The sequence below is a fragment of the Lachnellula hyalina genome (genome assembly GCF_007821495.1).
Source record: "Lachnellula hyalina strain CBS 185.66 chromosome Unknown contig00065, whole genome shotgun sequence".
In the NCBI taxonomy this organism is placed as follows: Eukaryota; Fungi; Ascomycota; class Leotiomycetes; order Helotiales; family Lachnaceae; genus Lachnellula; species Lachnellula hyalina.
This window is the reverse complement of record NW_022157179.1, coordinates 99,369-125,730: the sequence shown is the minus strand read 5'-3', so window position 1 is coordinate 125,730 and position 26,362 is coordinate 99,369. Positions and strand designations below refer to the sequence as shown.

Here is a 26,362-nt window from a genome sequence, read left to right as displayed (position 1 = left end):
GGAACTCATGACCAAGACCTTTCTAGTCACCGACAATCAATAATTGGTACCCGAAGCCACCACCAGCAGAGCAGCCTTGACTTCCGGTGAAAAGATGGCTTGAATACCGTCGAGCTGAACACAAAAGACGTCCTAGTTCTTCCATGCTAGATGACAACGATAGTTCGCTGGCTGAGACCTCTAGGCTTCGAGCCAAGGCCTGATACTGCAAGGAGATTAGAAGATTGGATGAAGGCAACTCTAACTATAATTCTGAATAGAAATCTACTCATATAAGAGGACCAAAATATGTAGATGCAATGCAAGGCTACTACGAGAGGTTTCTGGGTTGGGCACAACTGGTTTGCCGAGGTAGGTGCGTGCAAGGCTGTCCCAAGCCATGCCCATTTTGGAAGCAACAGCTGTGTGCTATACGTGGAACTTCTGCTCCTTGTCATCGAAGGAAGTGGCTGGTTACCAGCGCTGGAAAGATGAAACATGGTGCCGGCAATCTAGATGCTGTCGATTGGAGCAGGGGGGGTGACTTTGATACCAAGACCGAGTATACATTACAGTACCAAATAGCCATATGCGGTTACTGCGAATCATGACGGCGGGTACAAAAGGTACTCAGTACCTAATATGTTCTCGATTTAGACCATTAGGAGGCATTGGACGATCCATAGTGTAAGGTACCTGGGTACCTTGGTACTTTACGTACTATAAATTTATGCAGATATCTTATTACACTAGCTAAGAGATTATGAACGACATGTACCTTATGGCGACGTATTACCGTGAACTTACTTCCCTGCTTCGCTTTTATACGCAATATAGGAACAATAAACCTGTTTGCGACGGATAAATGGAGTTTTGGAATAGTGGCGCTTTTACTCGTAACGGGATTTCCTTGCTTTTCTTGACCACACCAGTTTAATTCACACACCCTCAGTCACTCCTGCACGGCGAACTGCTTCTACTCTACTCTCCATCAGCACCAGCCGATACTCGTACCAGCACCCAATTCCGCGAGCTTCCGATACTTGTAACCATCCTGCAACCTAAGCAAACATTCATCCTATTAACGACCCTCCGCCACTTGTTATCGCAATCAGCCCAGCCCAATCCTCGTTATCGTTGCGGCACAAGGAAGACAGACATACTTAGATGACTTGCTTCAACAACACCCAGCCTCGCCATGGCTTATGCCTACGATCGTAGTGCAGAGGCTGGTCATGATAACGTTCCGATTTACACAACCAGCCATTCCCCCGACTTTCGAGATACTTCTTCGCGCCGGGACGAATCTGTCCATACCAAGACCCCCAGACCCGACAACATGACTACTTCTACGGCCGATGATGGCGTTAGCCCAGACCTGATTGAAAAAATCACCGAGAGAGTGAGGAAAGAAAGTACGATATTCGCAGAACCAAGACACTCTCAGCCTTATGTTGCCTTTGCTAATATAATATGCCATAGTTATTGAACACCTCAAACAAACAGGAAATGTCGAGGAGCAAGCCAAAGCTCAGCCCATGCGAAGAGATTCCTCGCCTAGCTCGACTTCATCACATCATACAGGAAGAATGACCCCGCCTTCGCCTACACAATCTACTACAAGACCGGCCGTATCTCCTGGACCGGCGGGAAGGTTTTCCGAAAGAGAACCGCAGAAAAAGACCTTGGAATTAAGTACGATAGACTTGAAATGGGGGACACTCTTCTCTAGTGAAGGAGTACCAACTAAGCGGCTGGGGGAGTTTCTCAGAGGTCTTGCGAACCATATGGTATTGTTTTCCGATACGATACTTAGTTACATATTGCTAACAATGATTTAGATTGCGGAGTACCATCCCAAGAAGAGCATCGTAGTGACGCCCACCAAGATGGTCAAATATTATACAGATTATGCTCTAGAGAACGAACCTCATCCACTTCTTTGTAAGTCGCCCTGTTACGATAAATTGTCCCTTACTAACTATAGTAGCTGTATTCCGAGCCCAGTCGAATGAGACTATATCACATCTATACAGAGATCTAGGTAGGCAACTTTTCCAATATTTTATTCCCTCATCCGAACACATACAGGAGTTCTAAATATCTCGGAAGTCCTGAGACATAAATCTTCTCCAAGCGCAATCATGATCAGGCAATGCTAACTCCTTGAAATTGCAGGCTGCGAGCATTTCTTGGTGCAAGAAGACCCCAAAGCAAGGCCTGCGGTCCCTGCTCTCACAGCTTTGGGGTTTGCACAATGGATGACGATAAACATCTTATCCTACCCCGAAGAAGAAAGCAGTCGACTTGAGAGAGTTGTGTTGGACTTACCGTTAGTTAAAATGTTCGCTCTTTTCCACACAGCCTGCTAACGTCCAACTTAGAATAGATGCCGATGGTGAGGACATCGATGGAAAACCCGAGAGGCTTCCCAAGCAAAGTAAGTCACCAATATTCGCTATTTCGGACATTTCAGGAGCGGAGTCGACTGTTCCTATTATTCCAACTTCCAGGTCTACGAGCACATAAGGCAATGCTGACTGAGATCTCAACGTATAGTTTCTAGACATTTACTGCCTGAGAGAGCAGAGAGGGAGTCCAAAGAAGTTCTTAAGGATGCTATTTCTGATTTCCTCGAAGACTTGGGAGCGGCAAATAGGCGCAGGGCTACCGTTAGCCCACCTATCCGCCGACGATCATCTACATCTCAATCTCGAACCCGCCCGGTTGAGATCCACCAAACCAAAACAGTACCCAAATCTTCCAAGGTCCAACCGATCGAGAGAGAGCGCAAGCCTTACGGAACCGCCTCGGACTCTTCAATCGAAGAGACCATCAAGATTGAACGGGAAAGACAGCCCTATTCTGCACAACCAGGAAATGGCAAAGTATATACTGAAAAGTCGAACCATAAAGCCTCTTCCAGCCGAAAAACCTCAACGAGTCGTACACGAGATCAGCCCGAGGGCCGTGAACGACGCCATCGATCTCAGTCCACAAGTACAAGTGCCTATGTCCCTCCACCTCGGGCTGGCGGCAGCACCCACAAGTCCCGAAGAACTAGCAGCCCGCCAATCAAATCGTTCAGCACCTCTACACCTGCCGACATTGATATGGGCACTAGCTCTAAATACCCTCCTCTATCCTCTTCCTCATCGAGCTTCACATCCCAAAATCAGCCCCAAAGCCAGCAGAGTCAGCAGAGCTTCAACCCCGGCTCCTATGGTTCAGCATCTAGCGCCTCTAACACCTTCCTGCCTCCGCCTCCCCCTCCCATCGATATCAGAAACAACCCCAAGCGCTTATCTCGCGATGAACGGCCGTATAGCCGCAGACTGACTGATGAAGAAGGACGTCTCGCAACTGGCGAATTCAATAGCCCACGAGACGCAGAGCGTTGGGATCGCTATCAAGAAAGCACAGGGCGGGACGTTGAATACGGCAGTCGGGGCTCTGCTCCCGTTGAATCAACAGACCCAGCATCTTCTTCGAACAGAGTGCCGAGCGAAGACTGGTATCGCGATTCGAGGGACAAGAAGCGGACAAGTGGATATTATGGCACGCGGGGCGGATATTGATTAATGACGAGACGAATAAGGAACGAAACGGTCTTGAGTGTTTGAGTACACGTTAAAGTATAGGATACCAATGTCTTCGATTCATTTGTCTATTTTTGGGTGGTTTTTATGGATGTCTGTCTATGCTGTACGTTTTGGGAAAGGATTCGGAGATAGGAGTGGAGTTGTAACGGTGCCCGGGTGTTTCTTTTTGTTCTTGTTATATCTACTGTATTGTGCATAGGTTCATTCAGGTTGGGAGATTTCTCCTGTGTAGCTTAGTTCTTCAAGATAGATTACTTTCGTTCTGGATAAATGGTCGATAGAGAGAGACTTGTCGTTCTTTGGCAGCTGGGCTGGAGGCAGAATTGACACTGCAATATATTCTTTCGCTGACAATACAATGCAATACCTAAAGCGCATTTCATCATCATCATCATTCCATACTATATGTATGTATTACCGCTCCGCTGCGCTTCATTAGCAAAACCACAGCCTCGAAATTCAATTCAATCCAGTCCAGTACACCAGCCATACATATATCAAATTAAGAACGTTCCCCCAACAAAGAAAACCCAACAGGTGGTGCGTTAAGTTTTTTCCCCTGACGAGTTAGTTTATCCAATCCAAAAGTCTTCATGATACGTGGATATTGTACGGCCTTACTGTTCAAGTAGTTAAGAGATATACCGAATTACTATATGAGTTTATATAACCGGCCATGAAGCTCTGATGGTTGGATAGTTAATGGATTATGTCAGTTTTTCTTTTTGACTTTGTTATAGAAGTGTATGCTGCCCCACGTGATAGTATAATTCATGTGACCTTTTCGCGTTCTGGGTACTCCGGAGTATATCCTCCTTTCACCTCTTAGCTAGCTTCACAACTATCTAATCATTTTTTTAATACAAGGGTATATATCTGGCTTGATTCTACTCCACAATCTTTTGTGCAATGTTGCAATCAAACTGCGGTTCCCTCCGCCGGCAATTCCCTCCGAGAGAGAGCCCGATATCACGTAACGCCACACCCGCTCCCCCCCTCGCCGCTATTCAACCATTGCATCGCCTACAACATCCACCTCCCCGCCACCAACACCATCCTTTCGCGTCCCCAGAATAGCGACAGCTAGTTCCGCGGCCTTTGTCTGCGCCTCCATTTTACTCACACCTCCTTCATACTGAACAATCCTCTCCGCGCCCACAAACACCTCGCACACATACTGTTTCACACTATCGATCCTTATCGAATACTTGACTTTGAGGTCGTCGGCTAGGATACCCAGTTCTTCCTTCGGGTGCATCACATGAACGCCATCCTGCACTATGCGCCGGAGGTATTTGAGAATACCCATCCTCTCGACCATTGCCGTGCATTCGTCTAGCGAGCCAGAATCGATCCACACTGCTCCTAAGAGACTCTCGACGATATCCGAGTAGAACTTCTGCGCTTGGAGCTTGGCGAGGAGGGCCCAGGGGTAGTGAGAGCCGTTCTCGATTACCTTTTCGATCTCGGGCTGTAGCTCGGCGAAGTGTTTCGACGTAGCGAGTTGTACGGAACTTAGAGTGGGTGACATGTGCCGCAAAAAGCGCCAGAGGGGGAACTTGACTGTCGTCGAAATTTCTTCAAAAGTAGCAGGATCGCTGCCACTACCCTTGCCGCCCGTTTGTTGGAGGCTGGATTCTTCTTGCTCGATACCCCAGCTCATGCAGAGGAAGGCCAAAAAGTCTGCGTTTACCAATGCGGTGCGAAGGAGATGCATTTGGAAATGGGAAAGCTCTGGGTTTTGGGCGTACATGGCTAATACCACAATGTTGTCGAGGATTGAATCTCCCAAGAACTCCAACCTCTCGTAAGACTGCAAGCCCGCGTTGTACGAAGCGTGGGTGATTCCTTCTAAAAGGAGTGCCTTTCTGTTGAATTGGTATCCAATCAGTGTCTCAAGCGGCTTCAAACCTTCGGGGAGGTCGGTGTCGGCAGCTCGTTCGAACAATTCCCCTCTTCTTGTATTAAGAGGCTTCCATTGTATTTCTGGAAGGAAGACCTGGAGGCATGCGAGGGCTTTTGGAAATCCTCCATTGACCATTGCTGCTCCCACGAGAGCCTCCACAACATCAGCTAGCACTTTTGATGACACCTCCCTTTCCCCATTCTGATTTGCCATTGCAAGTAGGTCTTCGTCATAGAGAGGTCTCCATTTCAGGCCTTTGAATGGTTGTGTGATGATGAACCGGTCTAAGCCGACCTCTAGACAGCCTCTGGAAAGCCTAGAGTTTGCAACGAGACGATCTTTAACACATCAGTACGACATCCAATTTTGACTGTATAGGAAGACTCGAGAGGACGAAAATTCTTCGGGAGTCGTAAAACAGCAAGTCTAGGGATAGGAAACAAAGAAAGATGGTTATTCTACCTTTCTTAGCAGATAAATAGCCTTCATGAAAAAGCTACAACAGTTAGCACTGAATCTCCTGTAAAAAGCAAGAAAAAACTAAAAGGATCTTCGACAGCTCCAATACAACAGATCCAAGGAGGGACAGAGGAAGGGGCTAGTTACAGGATATTCTGCAATCAGCTGAATAGAAGTACACAACTTGAGTATCGAATCGCCCAAGAATTCAAGTCGCTGATAGTTGATTCCCTCATTGGCACTCGAAGCAATGATAGCTGTCCGGACGAGTTTCAAATCCGAGATATCGACTTTCTTCAAGATAGACTTGGAAAGCTTCTCGGCAATGAGGTACGATTCGAAGCGATGCATTATCGATGGGATGAGCAATGCGAGCTGGACGAACGCAAAAGGTGTATTATCAACAGCACACCTGCGTTAAGATATGAAGGTCAGTACTGTTTGATATGATAGTTTTCGGGAATTCGATAATGCTCCATGGGAGATGAGGCATTTATACTCGGGTCGACTCATGAAATTATCAAGAGCGATGTCTAGAAAGAGTTCATTGGAAAAGTCACTCACCTCGATATGGGTAGTACCACAGAGAACGGCTTGCTCGATGGCTTGTCATGATCTGACGGGATTTTGTGGAGGAAATTCGCCTTTTTGGTAAGGGGTTTCAGATGGAGGTGTGCGGAAGACAGTGCGTTTTCATAGCCATCATAAGGGGATTTAACGGTTTCGATCGGTGGCTTGCTCGGCAGAAACGACTGGTAAATGTATCTCCGCTTATTGTACACAACATCCCGAATCAAGCCGATTGACGAGACTTGTATATCAAAGTTGTAGCCGTCAGCTTTGTGCCAACCAGTTGGCGTCTCAAGCGGAGTGATGCCAGGAGTCGAAAAGAGGATGACATGGCGCTTCTGTTCAATTGGAAACCTAGATCCAAAGCCAGCTGCCAGTAACAGCAGAGTCTCATCCTGTGCTTTCTGGTAACTTCCTACCAATACGCTGATCCTGAGAACAGTCTTTACCGTCACCTCGGTCTGACTGTCCCAAAAGAGCTGGAATGGAGGTATTGTAGGTAGCTCGAGCGGAAGATACATGTTGACCGTCAGTTCGCCTATGGTCATTTCATAGGGAATCAAATGACCTTTCGCTTTTCGAATTTGAGCAACTCCAATCCACGGGTTCACTTGGTCTTGAACCGTCATCAACGAAGCTCTAGTTTCGACTTTACTCGACAACAAATCATCTACATCAACTCCGTGCCGCAAAAGTGGTAGCATGTGATCGTTAACTAGCCCTGCCTTGTACAATGCCACTACAATAATATTAGTATTCGTTTCCCATAAAGAGTAAGAGCGGAAAAGATGAATCACTATTTGGGAATTCCGGCACTGCAAAACCAAGAAGAACAAAGAAAAGGGTTCGTTACTATACGCTTCGAAAGCGGCATCTTTGATGGCATTTTTCTCGCTCCTCCATGATGTCTGGCTTGAAGCAACTCGAACCATCTTATCGACAGAGAGTGGCAGGATAACAGTAGCTTGGACAAGGCCTCCTACTTCTGTGCATATGAACTCCGGCCTGAGATCCACATACTCCGTCGCTGGCAGTTTTGCGCAGAAGTGATACAAGTGCTAGTCTAATGCATCAGCATTGGAAATTTGATAGAATGCTAGGATGGGGGGAAGAGATCTTCGTGGGTTAAAACCGCAAAATCGGGTTTCGATAGAACCAAAGCTACTTACTGGCAGAGCATTATCTAGGTCCAACAACGCCCCAGTTTTCTCAACGCGAAAGTAACGACCATCGTCTTCCTCACTGCCCTCGAGGACTTCATATTGGCGCAGCTGACGCATATCATCTTCGTAGATAGTTTTCATATCCATCTCGATTTGTTCCCAGGGCGTCGAATTGGTGTCAGCTGCCTCCAGAAGAAGAATAAGTTTGGAATCTCTGCTTCTGGCCCTCCCGCGTCTCTGTACAAAACTCTTCAGATTGGCTGTCCAACGAATCAGTATTTATGAAATCAACTGTTGGGAAAGTAAAGGAGTCTGGAAGCTATCTCAGGAGCCGAAACTCCTGACAGATTACAGACTCCTAGTCCTCCCAAGGATTTTAGCAAACTGTTTGGGTTAAGCCTACCAGGTTTCTGGAAACAAATAACGACGTTGCAAGCGGGAACTGCGCAGCGAGTTAGTACAATAGAGAGTCGATGTCTGGAGAAAGTCGAACTTACCATCTATCCCTTCCTCGAGGACGCTCGTTGCAATAACCAGGTTAAGCTTCCCCGATCTGAAGTCAGATAGCGTGTCTGTTTGTGAGTCTGCGTTCAAGAACTCAGCAACACTCTGGGGACGAGCACTATGCGAAGAATTCCCAACCATGGTCCCGACTCTAAAGCATCCCCTCGTTTCAGGATGCACAGAAAGAAGATGAGCAAGCACAAAAACCACTGCTCGTTCTTGTACAAATACTATTCCGCTGAAAGTAGTCGGCTCTTCAAGGAGGATGTTGAGTAGTTTTCGGACCTTGTTGGAGATTAGAGGCATTGTTTCTGGGTATTCAGAGGTTCGTGTGATATGGACATGGCTCAGGGCTTTAGCCAGGTAGGTTTTCTCTGCGCTTGACACATCCCATATGCCAGCCAGCGAGTTCTCAACGTCCTTCGTAAAATTCGTCACAACTTCCGAGACATATTTGTCGACGGCCCAGGCGCCCAATTCTGTGCATACTTTCAACGCCGTGGTGTAAAATCGTTTCATTTCAGAAGTGCACCACGTCTTTCTACTGAGACGTACTTTCTCCAACTTTCTCCAGCTCTTGTCAGTATTTTCTTTTACCAAGGCGAGAACGTAAGGATCCTCTGTAATGTTGAGACGGTCGTATGCTTGACAAAGGCTTGCGATAGTTTTAGTATACTCAGATAAGTCCCCTACTTCCATATTGTCAAAAAACACTTCTGACAAGACTGGACGCTTGTTATTTTGGAGTAGCTCTACACGATGGTATTTCGGCGTGCGGCATATCGCATCCAGCGTCTCTTCAATCTGGGTAACGGATTTAGGATCTGATCGCATAACCGGACTAGCAGTTAATCCAAGTATGCGTGGAATACTGTGGCCTTGGGCCTTTTGCGGGTGATAGAAAGATTTCATTATTTTTGATCCCGCGTGGTTTCCGACGCAGTTGTGTGCTTGCGAAAAGGTTAGCAAAAGTCAGGCTTGGGAATATGAGATACATATTTCGTCAAATACAATCAAGCCTAATGAATCCATTTTAATGAATCCATGGGTTAGAGCATCCAGGAGTATTTGGTAAGTACAAACTAGAATCTTAACATTTTTGAGAACGATGGCCCAGTGTTGAGGATCTGTCCATCGATCCACGTTGTCGGCACCACTGAGGAACTTGACTTGAGCGGAAGGTATGTGTTTTTTGATGTAATCGTATTGCTGGAAGCAGAGAGAGACTGTTGGAGCGAGAAACCAGATCATCTGGTATGTTTAGTGTTGGAACATGTATATAGAATGGATTCTGTACCTGATGTGAAGGGAGATGGTCGAGCTCATGTAACATCCTCATCACAGCCCTACAGAGTATCACAGTTAGACAATCGGAGACTCTAATATTATCTCTGATCAATTACTCACACATGTGTTTTCCCCGACCCAGTATCCATCTTCCATCCACCTCAATCAGCTCCCATAAAACCCACACACGTGACAAGAAACTCACAGCGACAATAACATTCCTCCTCAAGCTCTCCTGCAACATCTCCGTCTGATAAGACCATGGTTTTAGGACCGGAGGCCTATCAACATCAAACAAGCCCTCCTCATCGTCTGCTTCGCCTGTCAAATCTTCCACGATTTCGGTTGCTTTGACGGGATGTTCAAGTTCGTCCTCGGGTGGGGAGCTGGCTTCTGAGGGCTCGGAGGAGGAATCGGAATCGTCTAGATCCATGGTGAGGTAGGTAGAGGTCTATTGTGATGAAGAGCGGGAGTTGAGGAAGGAAAGGCTGTGGTTGAGTAGGTAGTGAAGGAACGTCCTTCTACAGTACCTCGAGCTCGAGGCTGGAGTTGGGCAACACAAGATAAAACAAGCGAAACAAATCAATCAAGTTGGCTCATCCATACAGTACATTCCTGCCGCTTGCTGCAGTCACCCACATAAACGAATCCCTTACCCGATCAACCCTCTATCACAACTACATCGACCAAGAAATTCAAATGTTTGTTTGTTCCTTTAGGTGCGCTCCCGAGGCAAGGTTTCAGATTAAAGCTTGCTTGTTTATGGCCCGGGCCGCATGTGCAAGGATATACCATACATGTACCCATACCTGATCTACCTACTTCGTATGTTCTAGTCTAGACAACCACCACTTCTTCAACTCGATACAAAACCAGACAAGACAAGCAAATATCTAAACATTCGGATTAATCACTCATCCGAAGTAGCATTTCAATTTCGTATCTACTTCTCCACCACCCCCAAGATAAATCCACCATCGCATAATGCCACCTAAACCTCCCTCTCAAAAACTCACGCACTTCCTCTGGTAAGTTGGTAACCCCTCCCTCTCCCAGTACCCCGCCATATCCCCATCCCCATATCTATATCCCAATCCCAAAACTAAAAAACAACCCGCCCCCCATAGTATCCCCCTGATAACCCCCTCCTCCCTTCCCTCTCTATCCACCTCCCTCTCACACTTCCACCGCACCGTAAGCGCGCCCTCACACGTCCCTTCCATCCCAGCTTCTGCGGTCCGCCCACTCGGAACGCTGCATTTGACGCTGGGCGTTATGAGTTTGGGGACGGAGGAGCGGGTGGAGGAGGCGTTGGGGGTGCTGAGGGGGTTGGATTTGGGGGGGATGGTTTTGGAGGCTTTGTCACCGAAATCAGAGGCTTTTTCAGCGGAGAAGATAGGTACAGGGATAGAGGAAAGGGAAAAGGGAAAAGAAAGCAATGGAACAAAAGATCTGAGGATCACGCTCAGGGGATTGAAGTCAATGCAAGCTCCTGCTAGCACTTCAGTTCTCTACGCGCCGCCTCTGCACTCCTCCGCTCTATCCTCATTCTGCCTAGCTCTAAAAAAGGTATTCACAGATGCCGGTTTACTGGTGCCGGATGACAGGGGGTTGTTGTTGCATGTTACGGTGGTTAATACGGTGTATGTGCCGCGTGGTCAGGGGCAGGGCCACGGTCAGAGTCAGGGAGGAGGAGTTAGAGATGGAGGAGGAAGTGGAGGAGCAGGGCAAAGGAGGAAAGGTCGGATTACGATAGATGCACAGGAGATGCTAGAGGATTGGGCGGAGTTTACTTGGATGGAGGGGGTGAAGGTTGAGAGGGTTGCGGTTTGTAGGATGGGGGGCAAGAAGGGGGCGGATGGGGCGGAGGCTTATGTGGTGGAGGGGAGTGTGGATATGCCGTGAGGTTGTGAGAAAGCTTGCGGGAGTTTGAATTGATGTGGAGGTTTGATTAAGTAGCGAGGGAGTTACATGTTTAAGGTGCTTTTGTGGAGAATTCTGGCTTGGGGGTGATGTACTTATGCAAGGCTGATCACTCACTTGATGGTCCTCACTTGTTGGAGTCGATTCAAGTATAACACGTTTAGCAGGCTGGAAAGCGTTCTCTCGGTTTCCGATATTGGGATCTAGATGAGTATGCCTATTCGATTTGGATCTGTAAAGTACGAGATGGCACAGGGAAACAGATGCAGAGTGCTGGCGGTATGTTGAGAGGTGGGATTCAATAGTAGGATGATGCTTGACGATGCCTCCGCATATCATAGCTGTATGTCCTCGTTATGATGATAAGTCTTTACTAAAGCACGGGGATCAGTAGGGGGAGGGAGTCCCAGAAGCAAAAGTCGCATCACGGCAATGTCCAAGTCGAGCTCATCTCTTGCCATTCCAAAGTCGTGAAATCATACTATCTCTCATGTCCCGTGGAACCATGAGTAACATTCTCAAGCGTGAGGAAAAATGAAACACCCAATCCCATGCCACCCTAGACCGGGAAACGAAGATCCAACCCAGACGCCAGAGCCATGAGGAGCATTGTGTTGTAAGAGAAGCCCACTGCTCATGCGTGAGCTTCAATGTCGCAAGTGGAGACCGAAGGCGTACGTTGCTTGTGCCATCAGTAATCCAATTCGATAACGCCCCTACGTATCTAGGCCAGCTCAGCTTGCGGCTGGTGTCGCATAGAACTTCTTGAGGACTTTCTCCACTTCTGCATATTCCTCCTTGACAACAACCAGTATTGCCTTGATTCTCGAAAGGCACAAGTCCTCGTCTGGCTCATCCGTCGTTCCGGCTTCGTCCTTCTGCTGTCCATAATGCTGGATTTTTTCACAACTCTCCTTCACCTTTGTGAGACCTAGGGTTGCGGAAGAGCCCTTGAGGAAATGGCCAAGACTCGATAATTCGGCAAGGTCGCGGTCTTCTCTGCGCAACAGGATAGTCAGTCTCTCGTTGCTGATAATCTTACCCGCCCACTTACAGTGCCTTGTCCATCTTGACAAAAGTCTCCTCGGCTTGTTCGAAGAATCCAAAAACAATGCTTTTGCTATCCCCCACCAGTTAGTATGCGATTTTAATTCTCTTGTGGTGGGGGTGGGCCGAGGCACCTAAACTCCCTCTCATCTTCGTCGTCATCCATCTCCAGGATTTGTTCGAAAGTCAAGGCGTCGATGGAGTCTCCCAGATCGGGCAGCCCGTCACCTACAGACCCCTCCTCACTCTATTGCGCATGTGTCAGCGGCATCTTACATGAAGGGTTGGAAGGAGCTGTTGGTAAATGTCGTGGTATGCTTACCCGCTCTTCCTCGTGACGGCTGGGCATAGCAACAGTCTTTAGGGGTAAAACTAGGTGTCGAGCAAATTCTAGGTGGTGCTGCAAGAGACGGGGAAGTTGAAGATGTCTTTGTCGTGGTGTTTAGTCGGGACGGGAAGGTTCTTGACGCTAACAGAGGTAGCCGAGTTCGCAACTACTTCATTCACTGTTCTTAAACTAATCATTGGTGGGTGGGCTGTGGGTGGAAGATGGAGGATGGAGGATGGAGGATGGAGGATGGAAGACGGAAGAAAGGGAACAAGTAGAGTAATCCTTCTCGATGCTTCTCTAGGTAGGTGTACACTGTATGAGGAACAGAATCAGATACTCCAGCAAGTACGGGACGACAGACAAACAGACATACAGACAGACAGACAGACTCTTACAACACCAAACCAAGCAAGAAGGATGGGATGGCTGCCAATGTACACTGGACTGGGTAGAGGACTGGGTAGACTCGGGACAGGACAGGACAGGATAGGACAGGGGACTTACCTACTCTACTGTACAGTACTCGAGCTCGAGTAAGATTCTTATCCGTGTGCTACTGCGGAGTACAGGCTAATTTCAATTTACTTGGCCTTGACACTCAGTTCTGTTGTTGGAGTTGGAATGGCTCGAATGGAATGCTTCATCGTCAGTCAAATCAAGGGTGGGGAATCCCGAAAATCTACTCCGTACACGTTGGCGATCCACATCCCACGCCGCCGAGAACGACGACGACGACCATTCAGAGTCTTTGACCCCCATCTCTCGAACCACTCAACGTAGCGTATGGAAGCGCAAGGAGTCTTGCTCCGCTGCTGTCTCGACCTCCCAGTCTTGGTGGAGCGGTGCGGGCCTAACAAACCGCGATGACGCACTTTCCTGCACCCGGACCCACAACAGTGACGATGTGGCGTCCAGGGAACAATACATGATCCTTTTCCGAAATCACTTTTAAACTCTCGACGGTCCAGAACAGCTTCAGAACATCGCCCGTGTGTGCCCACCGAGCTATCCCATCCATCCCATCAGTTTTGAATACGAAGTACCTGCCATGCCATACGGAGTGACGGAGTGACGGAGTGACGGAGTATTCTCTCCAGATTCTAGACCATCTTTAAATTGTACAAAGGCACCTGGCCTGGGTACTGTACAATAAGTCAGTACCGTTGCCTAGCCTGGTACGTTGCCGATGCCAAATAATCCGAGCCGAGCCGAGCACCACCGTCGGGTCACGGTCACGGTCATCATGGTCATGTCACGTCACAGTCACAATCACAGTCACAGTCACAGTCACAGTTACAGTTACAGTCACAGTCACAGTCACGTCACGGCGGTCACGGCTCAGAGACACGAGGAGAAAGAAAGCCATCCCTTCTACGGAGCTATCCTAAATCCCTCCGTACTGTAAGTAGCGACGATCCCCGTTCGATTTGGCTCCTCAGCCGCCATATTGTCCCCCAACTTTCACACGATACATCAAATATTGTCATGGCCGAAATGGGGAAAGATTTACATCATTGTGCTGTTATTTCCGGTCTTTCACATTCTAGGCTTCACCATCTGGTGTCACTTTTTTTTCAGCCAGCTGTACTCGATGTCCACCCACAACCCGCGCCGCATGCAGATCGCCGACGTTGGTCATGGTGGTGGGTGGGGTGGTCATGCATGCAAGAGGTTTGGATGGATCGCTGAGAGGTAGGTGCTGAGGGCATGAGATGAGGGGCATTCTTTCCTCGTTGTTTCCTTTCGAACAGACCGCCAATCCTTGTGGTGGGAAACTGACGAACATGCGAACCTAGAATACTTCGTACATTCAAACATCAACCAAGGCGGCAATACTGAAGCATCTTTGAGGCTTGAGTTGAAGAGTAGTGTCGCACGCGTCAAAGACAAGTCATGGGAGCCGTCCAGTATTTATGCAGCCGATTTCACACGGACCCCCCGCATGGACCAGGGTGCTGTTCTACCCGGCTATTCGTTTTTGTACGACCCCTCGGATTTATCATGGAATTCGGAAGATTCTTGCTCAGATTTCCAATATCTTGACATCAAGTTTTGCTGTTATGGCGGCACTTTGAACATCGAAGTCGAGCTCGCTTTGCCCTTGATGGATGGATTCTTTGGCAAGAGCTGGGGAGATCAGGAAAGAGACTTGATACCCCCATGAAGAAAGTCCTTTCTCAGATGAAAGATTTGGAGTAGCTTGGATCGGAACTATCGCGCGACCACGAAAGCCTGCTCAGGACTTCATTTTCTTTCATATGCTGGCGTGGTTGCGGCAAATGGCCAAGTGGCCCTTCCGCCCAGGCTTCAAAGGCGGTTGGGACGAGATGTCCGGTTCTAATAAGGAAGACAGTTGAGTTCGAGTTTTCAGTCCGGGTCTTCTAATGAGAGTTCGTAGCCCTCTTGCTTCTGCGTTCAAATCTTTCTCGTCTGGTGCTTGATCTGGGGTTGATGGAGATATGTGGAATCAAACATGTGCTCAATTGAGGTGCCTCTCAAAAACAGACAAGCCACCTGGATGTCTTGAAACCATGTATATCCCGGGGTTTTTTTCATTTCTCATTGAATAAGGACTAATGGTCTTTATCGATAGCCTTCTGGCTATATTAAAGGGCTATCTTACAATGGAGACAAGCACGTTTCGTAAGTTTGACGAGGTATCGTTCCAACCCTCCCACTGCTTGGAGAATGTTCCTATAAGTCCTAAAGTTTGGAGGCTTTACCGTTTCATAAGTCTAATCAACTATGCCTTCCACTCCTCCGAAAATTTTCTCAAGTCCTAAAACTTTAGGGCTTCGAGATACTATGTCAAGTCATTTCGGCTTTAAAGAGCTCTCCAAGCAAGTGGATGGAATATCGCTGTTCACTACTTGTCTACTACTTACTGGTATATATTCTTTTGATAATTTATTACTTTTATTTGACAATCTTTAAAGGTGGGCTAAAGGGTTTACAATGATGCTCTCTTTGCCATGTGTTGGGCAATACAATGTGGGGTAGTTCGCTGGCTACAGCATAGTGGCTTGACTAGACTACTCGCGTCACATCGTTTCTCGGGGAATGGTTTGAAATCCGAGGGGTAACTCCGCAAAAGAGAGGGGTAGAGGTTAACTAGACGATATATGACAGCCAATGCTGTCGAATGAACCTTTCATTCTGTTGAAACATTCTCTCTACCTGACCTTTCAATATACAAGTCGAGGCTCAGAAGACCATTTTATTCATCGTGGCAAATACTAAAACAGTACACGTCCCTCATTTAGGAGACATTGATGCTGGGTTCTAACTCCTTATCCTTCGTCAACCTACGTATGCTAACAGTACTATCCAGGTATCAGATGCCATACAGGTATGACTCCTCAAAACCTACATTGGTGCTCGTAAACTCTTTCACTGCAAGTTCTGAGCTCTATAAAGGTCAATATGCCAACAAAGCACTTACCGACAAGATGAACCTCCTCGCTATCGAACTTCTTGGACATGGAAAAACAAGGACGAAATCAGAGAACTTTACATACTAGGATACTGCACACATGAACCATCACGTGATGGAGGCTCTCGGTATCAAGAAGGCATTCGTGTTAGGCACTTCTCAAGGAGGATGGATCACAGTCCGCATGGCCCTTCTCGCACCCAACAAGATCGAGGGTGGAATTCCCCTCGGTACATCCATGGACAACGAATCCGAGCGTACCCAAAATCTCGGCTGCTGGGACGGTGCAGCCGCTTGTACAGGCCCGATCGACTGATGGATCACCACCCGCGCAACGCCGGATTTCCAACCGGAGGAAGACTTTTGCAACTTCCTTATCGACATCGGTTTCGGCAAAGATTGCGAGCAAGCACTGTGAGACTTCTGGATTGAGACGATTCAGGGGAATTACACAGGGGATGAGGGACGGCGCCGGGCGTGCATGGCTGCTATCAACTTGCGAGAGCGAGATGGGCTGCACGGTAGGCTTTTCGATGTGAAATGTCCGGTTTTGTGGCTACATGGCACGGCGGATGTTGTTTATAGTTTTAGCAATGCATAGCAGTAGATCAAGATGTTTACTAATGCTGTATCTGCTGAGCTTGTTACGGTACTGGTGGGGCGCATTTTCTCAGCGCGTCGCATCCGAAGGAGGTGGATCAGGCTCTTGTTGATTTCGTTGGGAAGTGGAAGGATAGGCATGTTTGAGGATGGAGTTGGTGGGATGGAAGCGCGGGGTTTTTTGATATGTACCGGGCACAGTAAGCGAAAGATATCGGATTCATACCTAGGTATATTTGAAGACCGGACGGAGGAATGGTCGGTCACTGGCTTTGGCGCTTGATTCGACTATATTAAAATGGATCAAGCAAAAACCCCGAAGACTGTCGTGTAGAACATCCTACGGCCTTTCCATGATTCTCTAAAATCCACCCTAATCCTTAATTCGATCATCAGCCGGGAAATATTTCCAGTTCCAGCCAGCCAGCCTTCCTTCCATCCTCAGCCTCGTGCAGTTCAGTTGTCTTAAATTATGATTCTATGGGTACCTACAGTAGGCGTTAGACACCGAACTCTTATTCATCCTCCTCCGCCTCTCCCTCGTCTTCAAAATCCAACCTGACTCACAACTTAATCCACATCCCGGGAAAGCTGTCTGTTTGTCCAGTTACAGCCAGCCCAGCCTTCCGTCCTCAGCCTCGTGCATGCCCCACTAACTAGGCACCGATATTGAACTTCCCTTGCATCTAAAGACTCCCTCACTTCACCTCACCCTCACCTCACTACATATCTAAAAACATGATACTCCCAACAACCAGAGGGAACTCGTCCCCGTTTTCTTCGAAATGATGATTCCTCCTGATCCCAAGAAACCGCAACCGCACCGCGGCACAGGAAGCACGACAAGCAGTGCAAGCAAACACCCCATCATCGCAACTCCACCCCGCGTTGCGCTGAGGGCCAAACATGAAACTTCTACATCGAACGAGGCCGCATCAACGAAACCAAGCCAATCAAAATCGAAACCAACGAAATCAAATACAAATACAGCGATTTCCGGAACCCGTGATCCGGAAGACGGAGAAGACGATCCAGCAGCCAAGGCCAAGGAAGCTCAAGATGAGGCTGAAGATGCGAAAGATGCGAAAGCCCAGATAACAGCTCTCCAAAACGAACTCTCGATCATGGAATCGGAATTCTCGCACGAATTGGGTACGCTGAGTCAAAAACTCACCAACGCGCACGAGAGCACGCAGTTCTGGGCGTCCAAGCACTCGCTGCTGAATCAGAACTTCTTGAAGAGCGATACTGAGGTGCGGGTGTTGAGGGGGGATATAGAAGTGTCGAATGGTAAGGTGGAGGGGTTGGTTGCGGACAGGGAGAGGTGGAGGGCGGCTTGTGAGGGCGTTTTGGGGGAGAGAGATGGGTTGTTGAGGGAGAAGAGGGAGAAAGAGGAGGTGCTTAGGGGAGAGGGAGAGGGAGGTGAGTGAATTGAGAGAGCATGTTAGGGGACTGAAGAGTTGGGTGTCCCGTGGGGGGAGGGGCGGCGATGAGCAGGTTAGTGATGAGGTTTTTGGGGAGGGGATGGGGAGGTTGGGGAATGGGTTGCAGAATTGGGTTATTGTGCATTTTAGGAGGGTTAGGGTTGGTATGTGAAGTGGTCTTTTGCCCTCTTTTCTTCGTGCATTTTTGGTTCCATTTGATTTGGCGAAAGGAAGGGGAAGGAAGTAAAGAAAGAAAGAAAGAAGGCTGGCTGACAATTGGCGCATATAGATGCAGAGAAAGCGAATGATGAGACGAGAGAGCTGCTACTGCGTCTAATACCCACGTACGAATCTCTAGCCGCAACATCCAAGATCCACTTCATCCAATCACTAGTGTCACGACTTCTCGTCGAGTCGATATTCAGAGCTTATTTTGTGGGGGTATCGAAAGAACAAGCAGAGGAGCTACATAAGGTAGAAAAGTATCTGAGTGATTTTGGTAAGCTAGCTAGATTTCAGTAATTTTTTTTGGTTTTACTACATAGCTGATTGATTCGTTCTAGGTCCAGTAGAAAGCATAAATACATGGCGCTCCACCACCCTCGCAATCCTTCGAAAAGACGCATGCCAGAAACTGCAGACAGAAACAACCGCTATAGTAGAATCCATTGTGCATCAAATAAACAGCATCATGACGTCTATCAGCGACGTGCAAGCGTCCGAGACGCGAGACCAAGCACTGCGGGCTTTGATAAATAGTTCTATTGAACTATCGCGCCTTCTAAGGGTGCAAAAAGCTGTATTCACTATCACAATGCCATCGCTCGAGGGGCATCAGAGGACTATGTTTGATAAGGAGAGTATGGAGGATATTGGAGGGGAGGACGAGGATACGCTGAGTGACAGAGAATTGCGCTGTGTCACGTTTCCGGGCATCGTGAAGGCGGGAGATGAAAATGGTGAGAGAGGGTATTTGAGAAACGTCGTTGCGAAAATACGAGTGCTTTGTGCGCCTGATTGAAGCTGTTTATGGCACGACAGATAGACGGTACGAGGGCGGTTAGCCATCCGGTGCATGGTACCGGCGGCGTTTCAAGACTGTGTCTGTGTTTGTATACAAGACAAGTTACAGGCAAAAGCCGAAGGTTAGGTTGTATCCTTATAAGCTGAGAGACCGGCTTGGAGGCTTCGTCCAATCAAGCCGGTCTAACATACAAGAGTGAAAGGCTTTCAGTGAAAGCCGCTTTGCAAATGAGCGGTCAAAACTTGATATGAGCCGTGAATGCATTATCCATTCGTCACCTTTGTATTGTACAGCCAAGACAATGTTTGGCGGGGATGTGATGTGATTGATCCGATTCACGGCAACTTTCCACAGGCGGTCATTAAGTCCGAGATGTTGTATTGTGAAGGAGGCTCTGCGAAATGCGGCCTAGGTGAAGGTGTGGCACACCATATCCACTTGGAGACCTGTCTGGCTATACAGTGGTATTGTACCACTTGGAAAGAAAGCTCGACTCTGGTTTCTTTAAAAGTTTGAAATATTTGAAGTGAAGTGTACGCTTTTGTTGCAGGTTTTGTGTGGTGCTATAAGTCGGCGAGCAGGAAGTGAAAAGCCCATAGAACAAGAATTGAAGAACCCGAGTATAGGTGAAATATGCATTTCCCAGACTTTCCTACTTGCGTTGCGCATCGGGAACCCACATGAATCCCCGCGAAGAGTATCCCAAGATGCAAGGATTGGACCCATGACTTCGATGCCGGCTTTAACCTCACCTCCAGAACTCCAGGATAAAGCACCAAGCAACGAGTAAAAGCTCCCGGTACGTCTCCCGGAAGCGGTGAGGGGCAAGAAAGCATGTTTGCTTTCGGGTTCTTCGAGGTCCATCCTTGATTGATTCATTAATTAAGAAGCGGGCGAGTGCATAGTCGCGGGATGGCTGCACGAACCACGAGTGATAGATGGAACGCTTGCATTTCGAGGAACCAATTGCCCAGCGATCCCCTTCAATACAATTAGCCTTTTGATGCCGGCGAGGTGGAGTGCTTACAGGATCGCGGTATGACGCCGAAGAGCTCGAGGTAGCTGGGTTCAATATGGTTATTGAACTGCGTTTGGTGGAACTTTGAGGGTGTGAAAAAGCAACACGTTCTTTAACAGACGAATGACAAGTCTGTATTCATTTAAACTCCGAGTTGTTCCTTTCTGCCCCTGTGGAGGTCGGGTCATCAAATGTTTGAATAGTTGAATGCAGTGAAAAGTCTCTGGCGTGGCCGCTTCGTAGGCCGATATGCGTCAGTATTCTAATAGAAATACAAAGCGCCGACGCCCCAGCTTTTCTCCAGCAACATCAAAATCTGAGAACATCGATCGATATCAATATACATCCTTGTCGGAAGTTGTCGTCGAATTCCTTCTTCAAATCGATTGTTGACTTGACGCGTCCTCGGACTCGGTCTAAAGCTAGGGAAATTGCTGGCGAAGCGAGACCTCCCAAAAGTTGACTTGCACCCCTCCCTCCTTCCCTCACTCTGAGACCTTCACCTCCACCACATTGGTTTTCTCCTCAACATAACCCCAGTTCCCCCTTGCCAACAGAAAGTCTGGCACAGAATCAACTTCTGGCAGACCTGATAAGAGCTGGTTCTCGCAACCCAACTTTATCGTCACAACTTTTCTGGCTTTCCCCTCGTTCGACCCCTCCATCTCCTTCTCATTGCGCCGGTCGCTGTTGATAAGACTTTGCGCCTCCACGCATACAAACATATTCGTTTGACGATGGGTGGTAACGACGGACGTAACAGGATCGACGAGTTTTTGCGCAACCCTGAGAGTCCGAGATATCTTGGGTCTCATACACAACCCCTGGTGGAGGCGCCCTTCAGTAGCCCTCAAGCTTACAGCAAGCCACCCTACCCACCATACGTATCAAGCGCACCTTCCAGATCTTCGGCATCGAGATCTAGCACAAGCTGGGCGAGTGAAAGCGATAAGTCGAGTCGTCGCTCTTCGAATTCCAGCGCTCCAAGCTCAGGGCCGCCCTGGCAACCAAACTTGAACGAAGTGCTTGCAATGGCCCAATTCGACTATGGCTACGATCTTCCTTGCGAGTTCATCTACTCTGGGTGCCACATGCGATTCTATCCAGGTGATTTCGAAGCCTGGATTTCCCACAGCATTTCGCATTTCGGCGAACACCCTCCTCCTCTCAGAACAATCTGCACCTTTTGCGACCAAGAGTTCGACTGCACTCATAACCCTAGTGATGCCTGGAGGACTTGGAAAGATCGAATGGTCCATATTGGTGCACACTTCGGGGAATATCGACAGGAGGGTGTTGAGGTAAATCATGGGAAACCTGATTTCTGGACATTGGAATATATGTCCACCAAACACCTGATCACCGCAGGTGACTATGCCCACGCGATTAGATACTCACAACGACCACCCTGTGACAATTTATATCCACTTGATTATAAAACTCCTGAGATGCAGGCGAGGGAGGAGCGGAACTCTCACGCTAGCTATGATTTGAGGAAGGAGAACCGAAACAGAAGAAAAGAGGAAAGAGGATCCGGAAGGCGTAAGGGCATGAGCAAGACTCACTGATATGTCTGCAAACCAAGGATTTTTCGATCTGAAAAGCTTGGAGATACTTGTCTCATATACGTCTGGAAGTCATTCGACTTGTGGAGCCACCACGTATCCTCACAAACTTCGACATCTGCCACCTAAAAGTTTTTGCACTTGAATACGACCGTGACGACAATACGATGTTATATTCTTCCACCGATTCCGTTCCCATGTGAACGCCGCGTGGACGGGCTTTTGCTCCGAGGTGGCGAAAGCTTTTGGAGGGCCCGTGCCATCTTATTCTTGATTTATTTTCTTGAATCTTCTTGGAGTTATCTTGTTAACGAAAGTTTTATGTACAGTGAATCATGGTACCTGAACGAGATTTCATTGATGCGGTTACCGACATGGAATGATACAGCACGCGAGGCTAACTTGTGACCGCTGTTTGGGGTGTCTACCTTGAGTAACACCTGTCGCCTGCTATGGGTATTCTTCTGCACGGCTCTAGATGAAGCTGACGGACCGGAGTTTGCAACGCTTGCTGGTCTTTGCTTTCAAATTGACTTATCGGATGAAGCTGCTTTTCTTTATACCCGACTTGAATTCTCGTTGCAGTTTTGGGGAACTGAGGTCATATACTCCTTGAATGAGTTACTAGTGTCTGAGTCACTCATGGTTGGTCATAAGCAATGAAAATCTCATCTCTGACCAAACATTTGCAAGGCTGCCTCATGGAGTCCGGTGCTAGCAAACAGTCAGTCAGGTACAGAGTACCCCTGGGTAAGATATCTGCATACCTTAGCCGATTTCGGACTAAATCAGGAACGTTTTACGCCCGAACTAGCCTTGGTGACACCTTTCGATCGGTTGAGGGGACCCTTGTAGCCCGGTTGGGAGAAAATGTACCCATTCCCAACTGACTTAGTACTCGCCAACCCGAACACTCACAGCAGCACAGCTTCTATCCCAACCTAAAAAGACCAAAACCAACAGTCTGTATTTATACCCAACACACGGGGTTGGGTCGATAAGAATCAACTCGGTTCCCAACCTCTCCTACTACCAGCTCCAAGCCTCCAATAAAGAACTTGTATCCGTCCAACCACTCCACTCACCGCCTACGAATCAAATGCATAGTACACATACTGCAAGATATGGGGCGCAATGGACCCTTTATACCCAATATTCTCCCGAGGAAAAAACCATTGGTTCTCGTATGTTCGAAAGTTCATCCGAGGCTGACGTCTCGCCTCGTTTAAGAAGCGCAGCTAAGCCTCGTTTCCACTACAGTAGTAACCTCATACCATAATTTTACCCGGAAGTATAAGACTATCTCCTACAGTTCCATTTCCTCAGGTTCAGGTTCTAAAATAAGTTTGTCTGCCTTATTTTTAATTTAGATTTAGAGATCTGTGCGCATCTACTGTACCCGCGGTGAGGCTGCTTGTTCGCCTCGCGTTAGAGGCTGTGATAGGGGGTATCTATTGGCTGGAAAAAGAATGGGCGTTTGCCTCGTCTTGATGCCTAGTTGCCCGAGGGAAGGACTATGCACGCATCGGTGTTGGTGATCATCTAGGATTGGGTATGGATGACCTGAGTATATGCACGTATGTGGAGATCAATCGGTGAGGATGGAGCGTCGGGGAGAAAGGGGTGTATATCCTTGTTGAGTTCAAACTCTCTCTTTAAGAAACGTCTTCGGCTGAAACATTTTTACTTCAATATAATCCCGACAATAAGTCGAAATACTATTCTTTGTTTAGTACTCGATGTCTATCAACAGCTATGCTAGATGTTTACTCCTCCCATTTGAACAACCATATATGCCAATCATCGCCCATCCATCCATTCATTACATTCGTCCCCTCCCATCACATGTCTTCTACCCAAAAATCACTACACTGCACATATAGTATAACATGCAAGTAGAAACTGTTCGCATGCCTTACCCATCCCCCCCTCAATGAAACTCCGCTTCCACCCTCCCATACCGAAACCCATCAACCTTAAGCTCAAACGCTAGCCCCGCGCTCTCGACAACCATCTCGAGTGTGAAATCCAGGTTATCGAACTCCACACCTCGAGTGGTAGTCAGGCGCGTGAAGAGACTCTTAGGCACGGCGCCCAAATCTGTGGTTAGCGTGCAGACGTTGACGAGATCGCGCGTGTAGGATGCGGGGGGGTCGCCGTCGGCGTCGGAGGCGATGAGGTCGTCGGATACGATTAGGGATTGTCCGGGTCTGGAGGTTATGCTTATTAGCAGGAGAAAGGGGGTGGTTGAGAGGAATATGAATTTTGGGGGGAAGGTACCTGAAGTTTCGAGTGTAGTGGAAACTGATAGGAGTAGCAGCACTGAGTGCTTCGCCCTCTGTAGACAGTATTAGTAGAGAAGTGTAGAAGTGGATGTGGATTGTAGGTGGGTGTAACACTTACTGGCTATATGCCATTGCATCCTATCACTGACCATCCAACGCTCCCACAGCGGACTCCAATACCGCTCACTAACCTGATGCTTATCCTCGTCATAAACTGTAGCGTACGAAGTCCCGTAATGCATTCTCGCTTTCCGCGAAATAACCATACTACCCTCGAGACCGCGCAGGACGGCTCCTCGCACAACAGCCGTCCATGCATTGACGGGCTGCATGACTTCCACGGAGCCGTTTTCGATCAGAGCTGTCGCTTGCGCGTGGGTGGGCCGCTCGCTGTAGGGAGGTGGGGCTGCGGTGTTGAAGTGGCCTTTTAGTCGCGTGTAGAGGTAATTGCTCTGTCCGAACCCGCCGACTAGGACGATGCCAGATACTATTCCGCCTTTGCGTCGGATCCCATCTACTTGCCCCTGTACTAGATCGCAGACCTCCTTGACAACAGGCTCGAAAATCTCTTTGATCTGAGCAGCAGTCATAACCAAGAATCCACAATCGAGCCCAGCTTCCTCGTCATCAGGTAAGCCAGGGAATGGGACATTGACTTCGGAATGTTCTTCTTCGTTGAAGTTCCGCTTAACGAATTCTTCCCAGTATCTCAGGCCCATCTGCCAGCACTTGCCTTTCTTGAGTTTCATCTCGTCGAATCTATCTTTTCCAATACGGCCCCGAACATGTTCCTCAAATCGATAATTCAAAAACGCACTTCCGCACAGCCCACCCGTTCCCACGGCGGATTCTTCAACCCGTAGTGGTTTTAAAGAGATGATTTTGTACGCGATTAAATCCACAGTGCCGCCACCAGCATCGCATACAACAAAGTTATCACCGGCGCTTAGGTGGTTGGGCTGTATGGCTTTCAGTGTGTAGACTGCTGCAGCTTCCGGCTCGCTGATCATCTGGATCTCTGATTTCTGGCCCATTCCCGCTCGCTCTGCAGCTTGCAAAGTAGTGTTCTTCGCGGCGTCCGACCAGACAGCTGGGCAAGTGAGAACGAAGTCTACTTTGGTCGACGCCATGAAAGACTCTCCATACCTCCGAGTAAGCGTCTCCATGGTATGGTTATATACCTGGGTCAAGTAATCGCTTACGGCGTCTACGACATTCTTGTTGAATCTCTTCAACTGAGCAGCTGTTTCCAGTGGGCTGACGTAGAAGGGTAGCTTTTGTGAGCGGTCAAGGAATAGTTTGATGCAGCGAAGACGGGATTCTTCGGGCTTGAATTGGAATCCCCATTTGATGTTAGGCTCGGCTGTCTCTGACGCATCTGGGGAGTAGTCATATGCTATCTCTGTTGGTACTTTGTCTGATGTTATGCCGTTGCCTCCTGGCCAGGTCTTGATAATCTCGACATCGTCTGGAGTTGATGTGTATACAGCGGCAACACTGCTTGAAAGTTAGCGGACTATAAACAGAACGGTGTGGGAGGAGAACGCCAAGGTGCTTATGAGACTCTAAAAGCACTGCTTTAGAGAAAGATGCATTTTGAACTAGGCTCGCTGGAGCTGTCTAGCATGCCATAGCTTGTAAAGAGGGATTGAAAGCGACATCCGCTGAGAAAGTCAAGCCCTGTTCCCCTAGCTGTGCGCTTGGTTTCGTCTGCAGCGTTGTAGTCTTCCCACAAAACCCCAATTGTACGAGAAGAATCAACTCACCCTGAATAAGTGGTACCAAAGTCCAGTCCAACAATCAATCGATCATTCAAAGGAGCAGGTTCCCGAATAGGCCCCTCAATGGCTTCGGTAGAAGAAGTAGGGGTGTAATTGCTCGTAAAGTGATTCCTGCTCTCATCATTCCTCCTGCTGGCACTCCGAATTGGGAGACTGAGATTCATTGTCGCAATTGAAGGGATCCCAACTAGAAACAGACCGTGGCCATAAATGCTCGGTTCCAGCGCTTGGAAAAGGGGGGGAGGCGCGACGACGCCGAGATGCCAGTGCTCGATGCACTCTTCAGGGCCCAGTATGTAACATATATAAAAGAAGCTTCTTGAATAATATTTAAACGCCCTCAAAACTCCAAGATTCGATGGTCAATGCAGCAAAAACTTGCTAGTCTTGGACCAGAGCAATGGCGTAACCTGCGCTGGTATGTATACAGCTTCTCCCGCGAACACAATGCAAACTATAAC

General features: G+C 48.2%; 9 protein-coding genes across 9 annotated transcripts; 5 read left to right on the top strand and 4 right to left on the bottom strand.

The window, feature by feature from the left end:
• Positions 1 to 1,177: 1,177 nt before the first annotated feature.
• Positions 1,178 to 3,557, top strand: LHYA1_G004114 (uncharacterized protein; the record flags this gene model as incomplete). The annotated part of the gene is made up of 7 exons (XM_031149077.1): positions 1,178 to 1,394; positions 1,462 to 1,769; positions 1,821 to 1,923; positions 1,970 to 2,023; positions 2,158 to 2,311; positions 2,364 to 2,419; positions 2,539 to 3,557. 7 exons carry the CDS (start codon positions 1,178 to 1,180, stop codon positions 3,555 to 3,557), a joined length of 1,911 nt encoding a protein of 636 aa, XP_031005397.1.
• A 1,027-nt stretch (positions 3,558 to 4,584) lies between these two features.
• On the bottom strand, positions 4,585 to 7,037 carry DCL-2 (Dicer-like protein; the record flags this gene model as incomplete). Its single annotated transcript, XM_031149076.1, has 3 exons — positions 4,585 to 5,783; positions 6,189 to 6,358; positions 6,511 to 7,037. The coding sequence occupies 3 exons, from the start codon at positions 7,035 to 7,037 to the stop codon at positions 4,585 to 4,587; spliced, it is 1,896 nt and encodes a 631-aa protein (XP_031005444.1).
• Positions 7,038 to 7,144: 107 nt separating this feature from the next.
• dcl2 (Dicer-like protein) lies at positions 7,145 to 9,903 on the bottom strand (the record flags this gene model as incomplete). Its single annotated transcript, XM_031149075.1, has 6 exons — positions 7,145 to 7,186; positions 7,446 to 7,574; positions 7,686 to 7,861; positions 8,177 to 9,133; positions 9,179 to 9,434; positions 9,676 to 9,903. The coding sequence occupies 6 exons, from the start codon at positions 9,901 to 9,903 to the stop codon at positions 7,145 to 7,147; spliced, it is 1,788 nt and encodes a 595-aa protein (XP_031005443.1).
• Positions 9,904 to 10,454: 551 nt separating this feature from the next.
• On the top strand, positions 10,455 to 11,375 carry LHYA1_G004111 (uncharacterized protein; the record flags this gene model as incomplete). The annotated part of the gene is made up of 2 exons (XM_031149074.1): positions 10,455 to 10,498; positions 10,598 to 11,375. 2 exons carry the CDS (start codon positions 10,455 to 10,457, stop codon positions 11,373 to 11,375), a joined length of 822 nt encoding a protein of 273 aa, XP_031005398.1.
• Positions 11,376 to 12,127: 752 nt separating this feature from the next.
• Positions 12,128 to 12,789, bottom strand: mpr1 (Multistep phosphorelay regulator; the record flags this gene model as incomplete). The annotated part of the gene is made up of 4 exons (XM_031149073.1): positions 12,128 to 12,392; positions 12,448 to 12,513; positions 12,575 to 12,687; positions 12,763 to 12,789. The coding sequence occupies 4 exons, from the start codon at positions 12,787 to 12,789 to the stop codon at positions 12,128 to 12,130; spliced, it is 471 nt and encodes a 156-aa protein (XP_031005445.1).
• Positions 12,790 to 16,304: 3,515 nt separating this feature from the next.
• On the top strand, positions 16,305 to 17,087 carry LHYA1_G004109 (uncharacterized protein; the record flags this gene model as incomplete). Its single annotated transcript, XM_031149072.1, has 3 exons — positions 16,305 to 16,349; positions 16,384 to 16,725; positions 16,812 to 17,087. 3 exons carry the CDS (start codon positions 16,305 to 16,307, stop codon positions 17,085 to 17,087), a joined length of 663 nt encoding a protein of 220 aa, XP_031005428.1.
• Positions 17,088 to 17,589: 502 nt separating this feature from the next.
• Positions 17,590 to 19,249, top strand: LHYA1_G004108 (uncharacterized protein; the record flags this gene model as incomplete). The annotated part of the gene is given in 4 exon segments (XM_031149071.1): positions 17,590 to 18,226; positions 18,243 to 18,392; positions 18,518 to 18,727; positions 18,792 to 19,249. 4 exon segments carry the CDS (start codon positions 17,590 to 17,592, stop codon positions 19,247 to 19,249), a joined length of 1,455 nt encoding a protein of 484 aa, XP_031005429.1.
• A 1,758-nt stretch (positions 19,250 to 21,007) lies between these two features.
• Positions 21,008 to 21,838, top strand: LHYA1_G004107 (uncharacterized protein; the record flags this gene model as incomplete). Its single annotated transcript, XM_031149070.1, has 1 exon — positions 21,008 to 21,838. The coding sequence occupies one exon, from the start codon at positions 21,008 to 21,010 to the stop codon at positions 21,836 to 21,838; it is 831 nt and encodes a 276-aa protein (XP_031005422.1).
• Positions 21,839 to 23,765: 1,927 nt separating this feature from the next.
• Positions 23,766 to 26,065, bottom strand: HSPA12A_1 (Heat shock 70 kDa protein; the record flags this gene model as incomplete). The annotated part of the gene is made up of 4 exons (XM_031149069.1): positions 23,766 to 24,045; positions 24,116 to 24,173; positions 24,239 to 25,617; positions 25,887 to 26,065. The coding sequence occupies 4 exons, from the start codon at positions 26,063 to 26,065 to the stop codon at positions 23,766 to 23,768; spliced, it is 1,896 nt and encodes a 631-aa protein (XP_031005423.1).
• Positions 26,066 to 26,362: the final 297 nt, after the last annotated feature.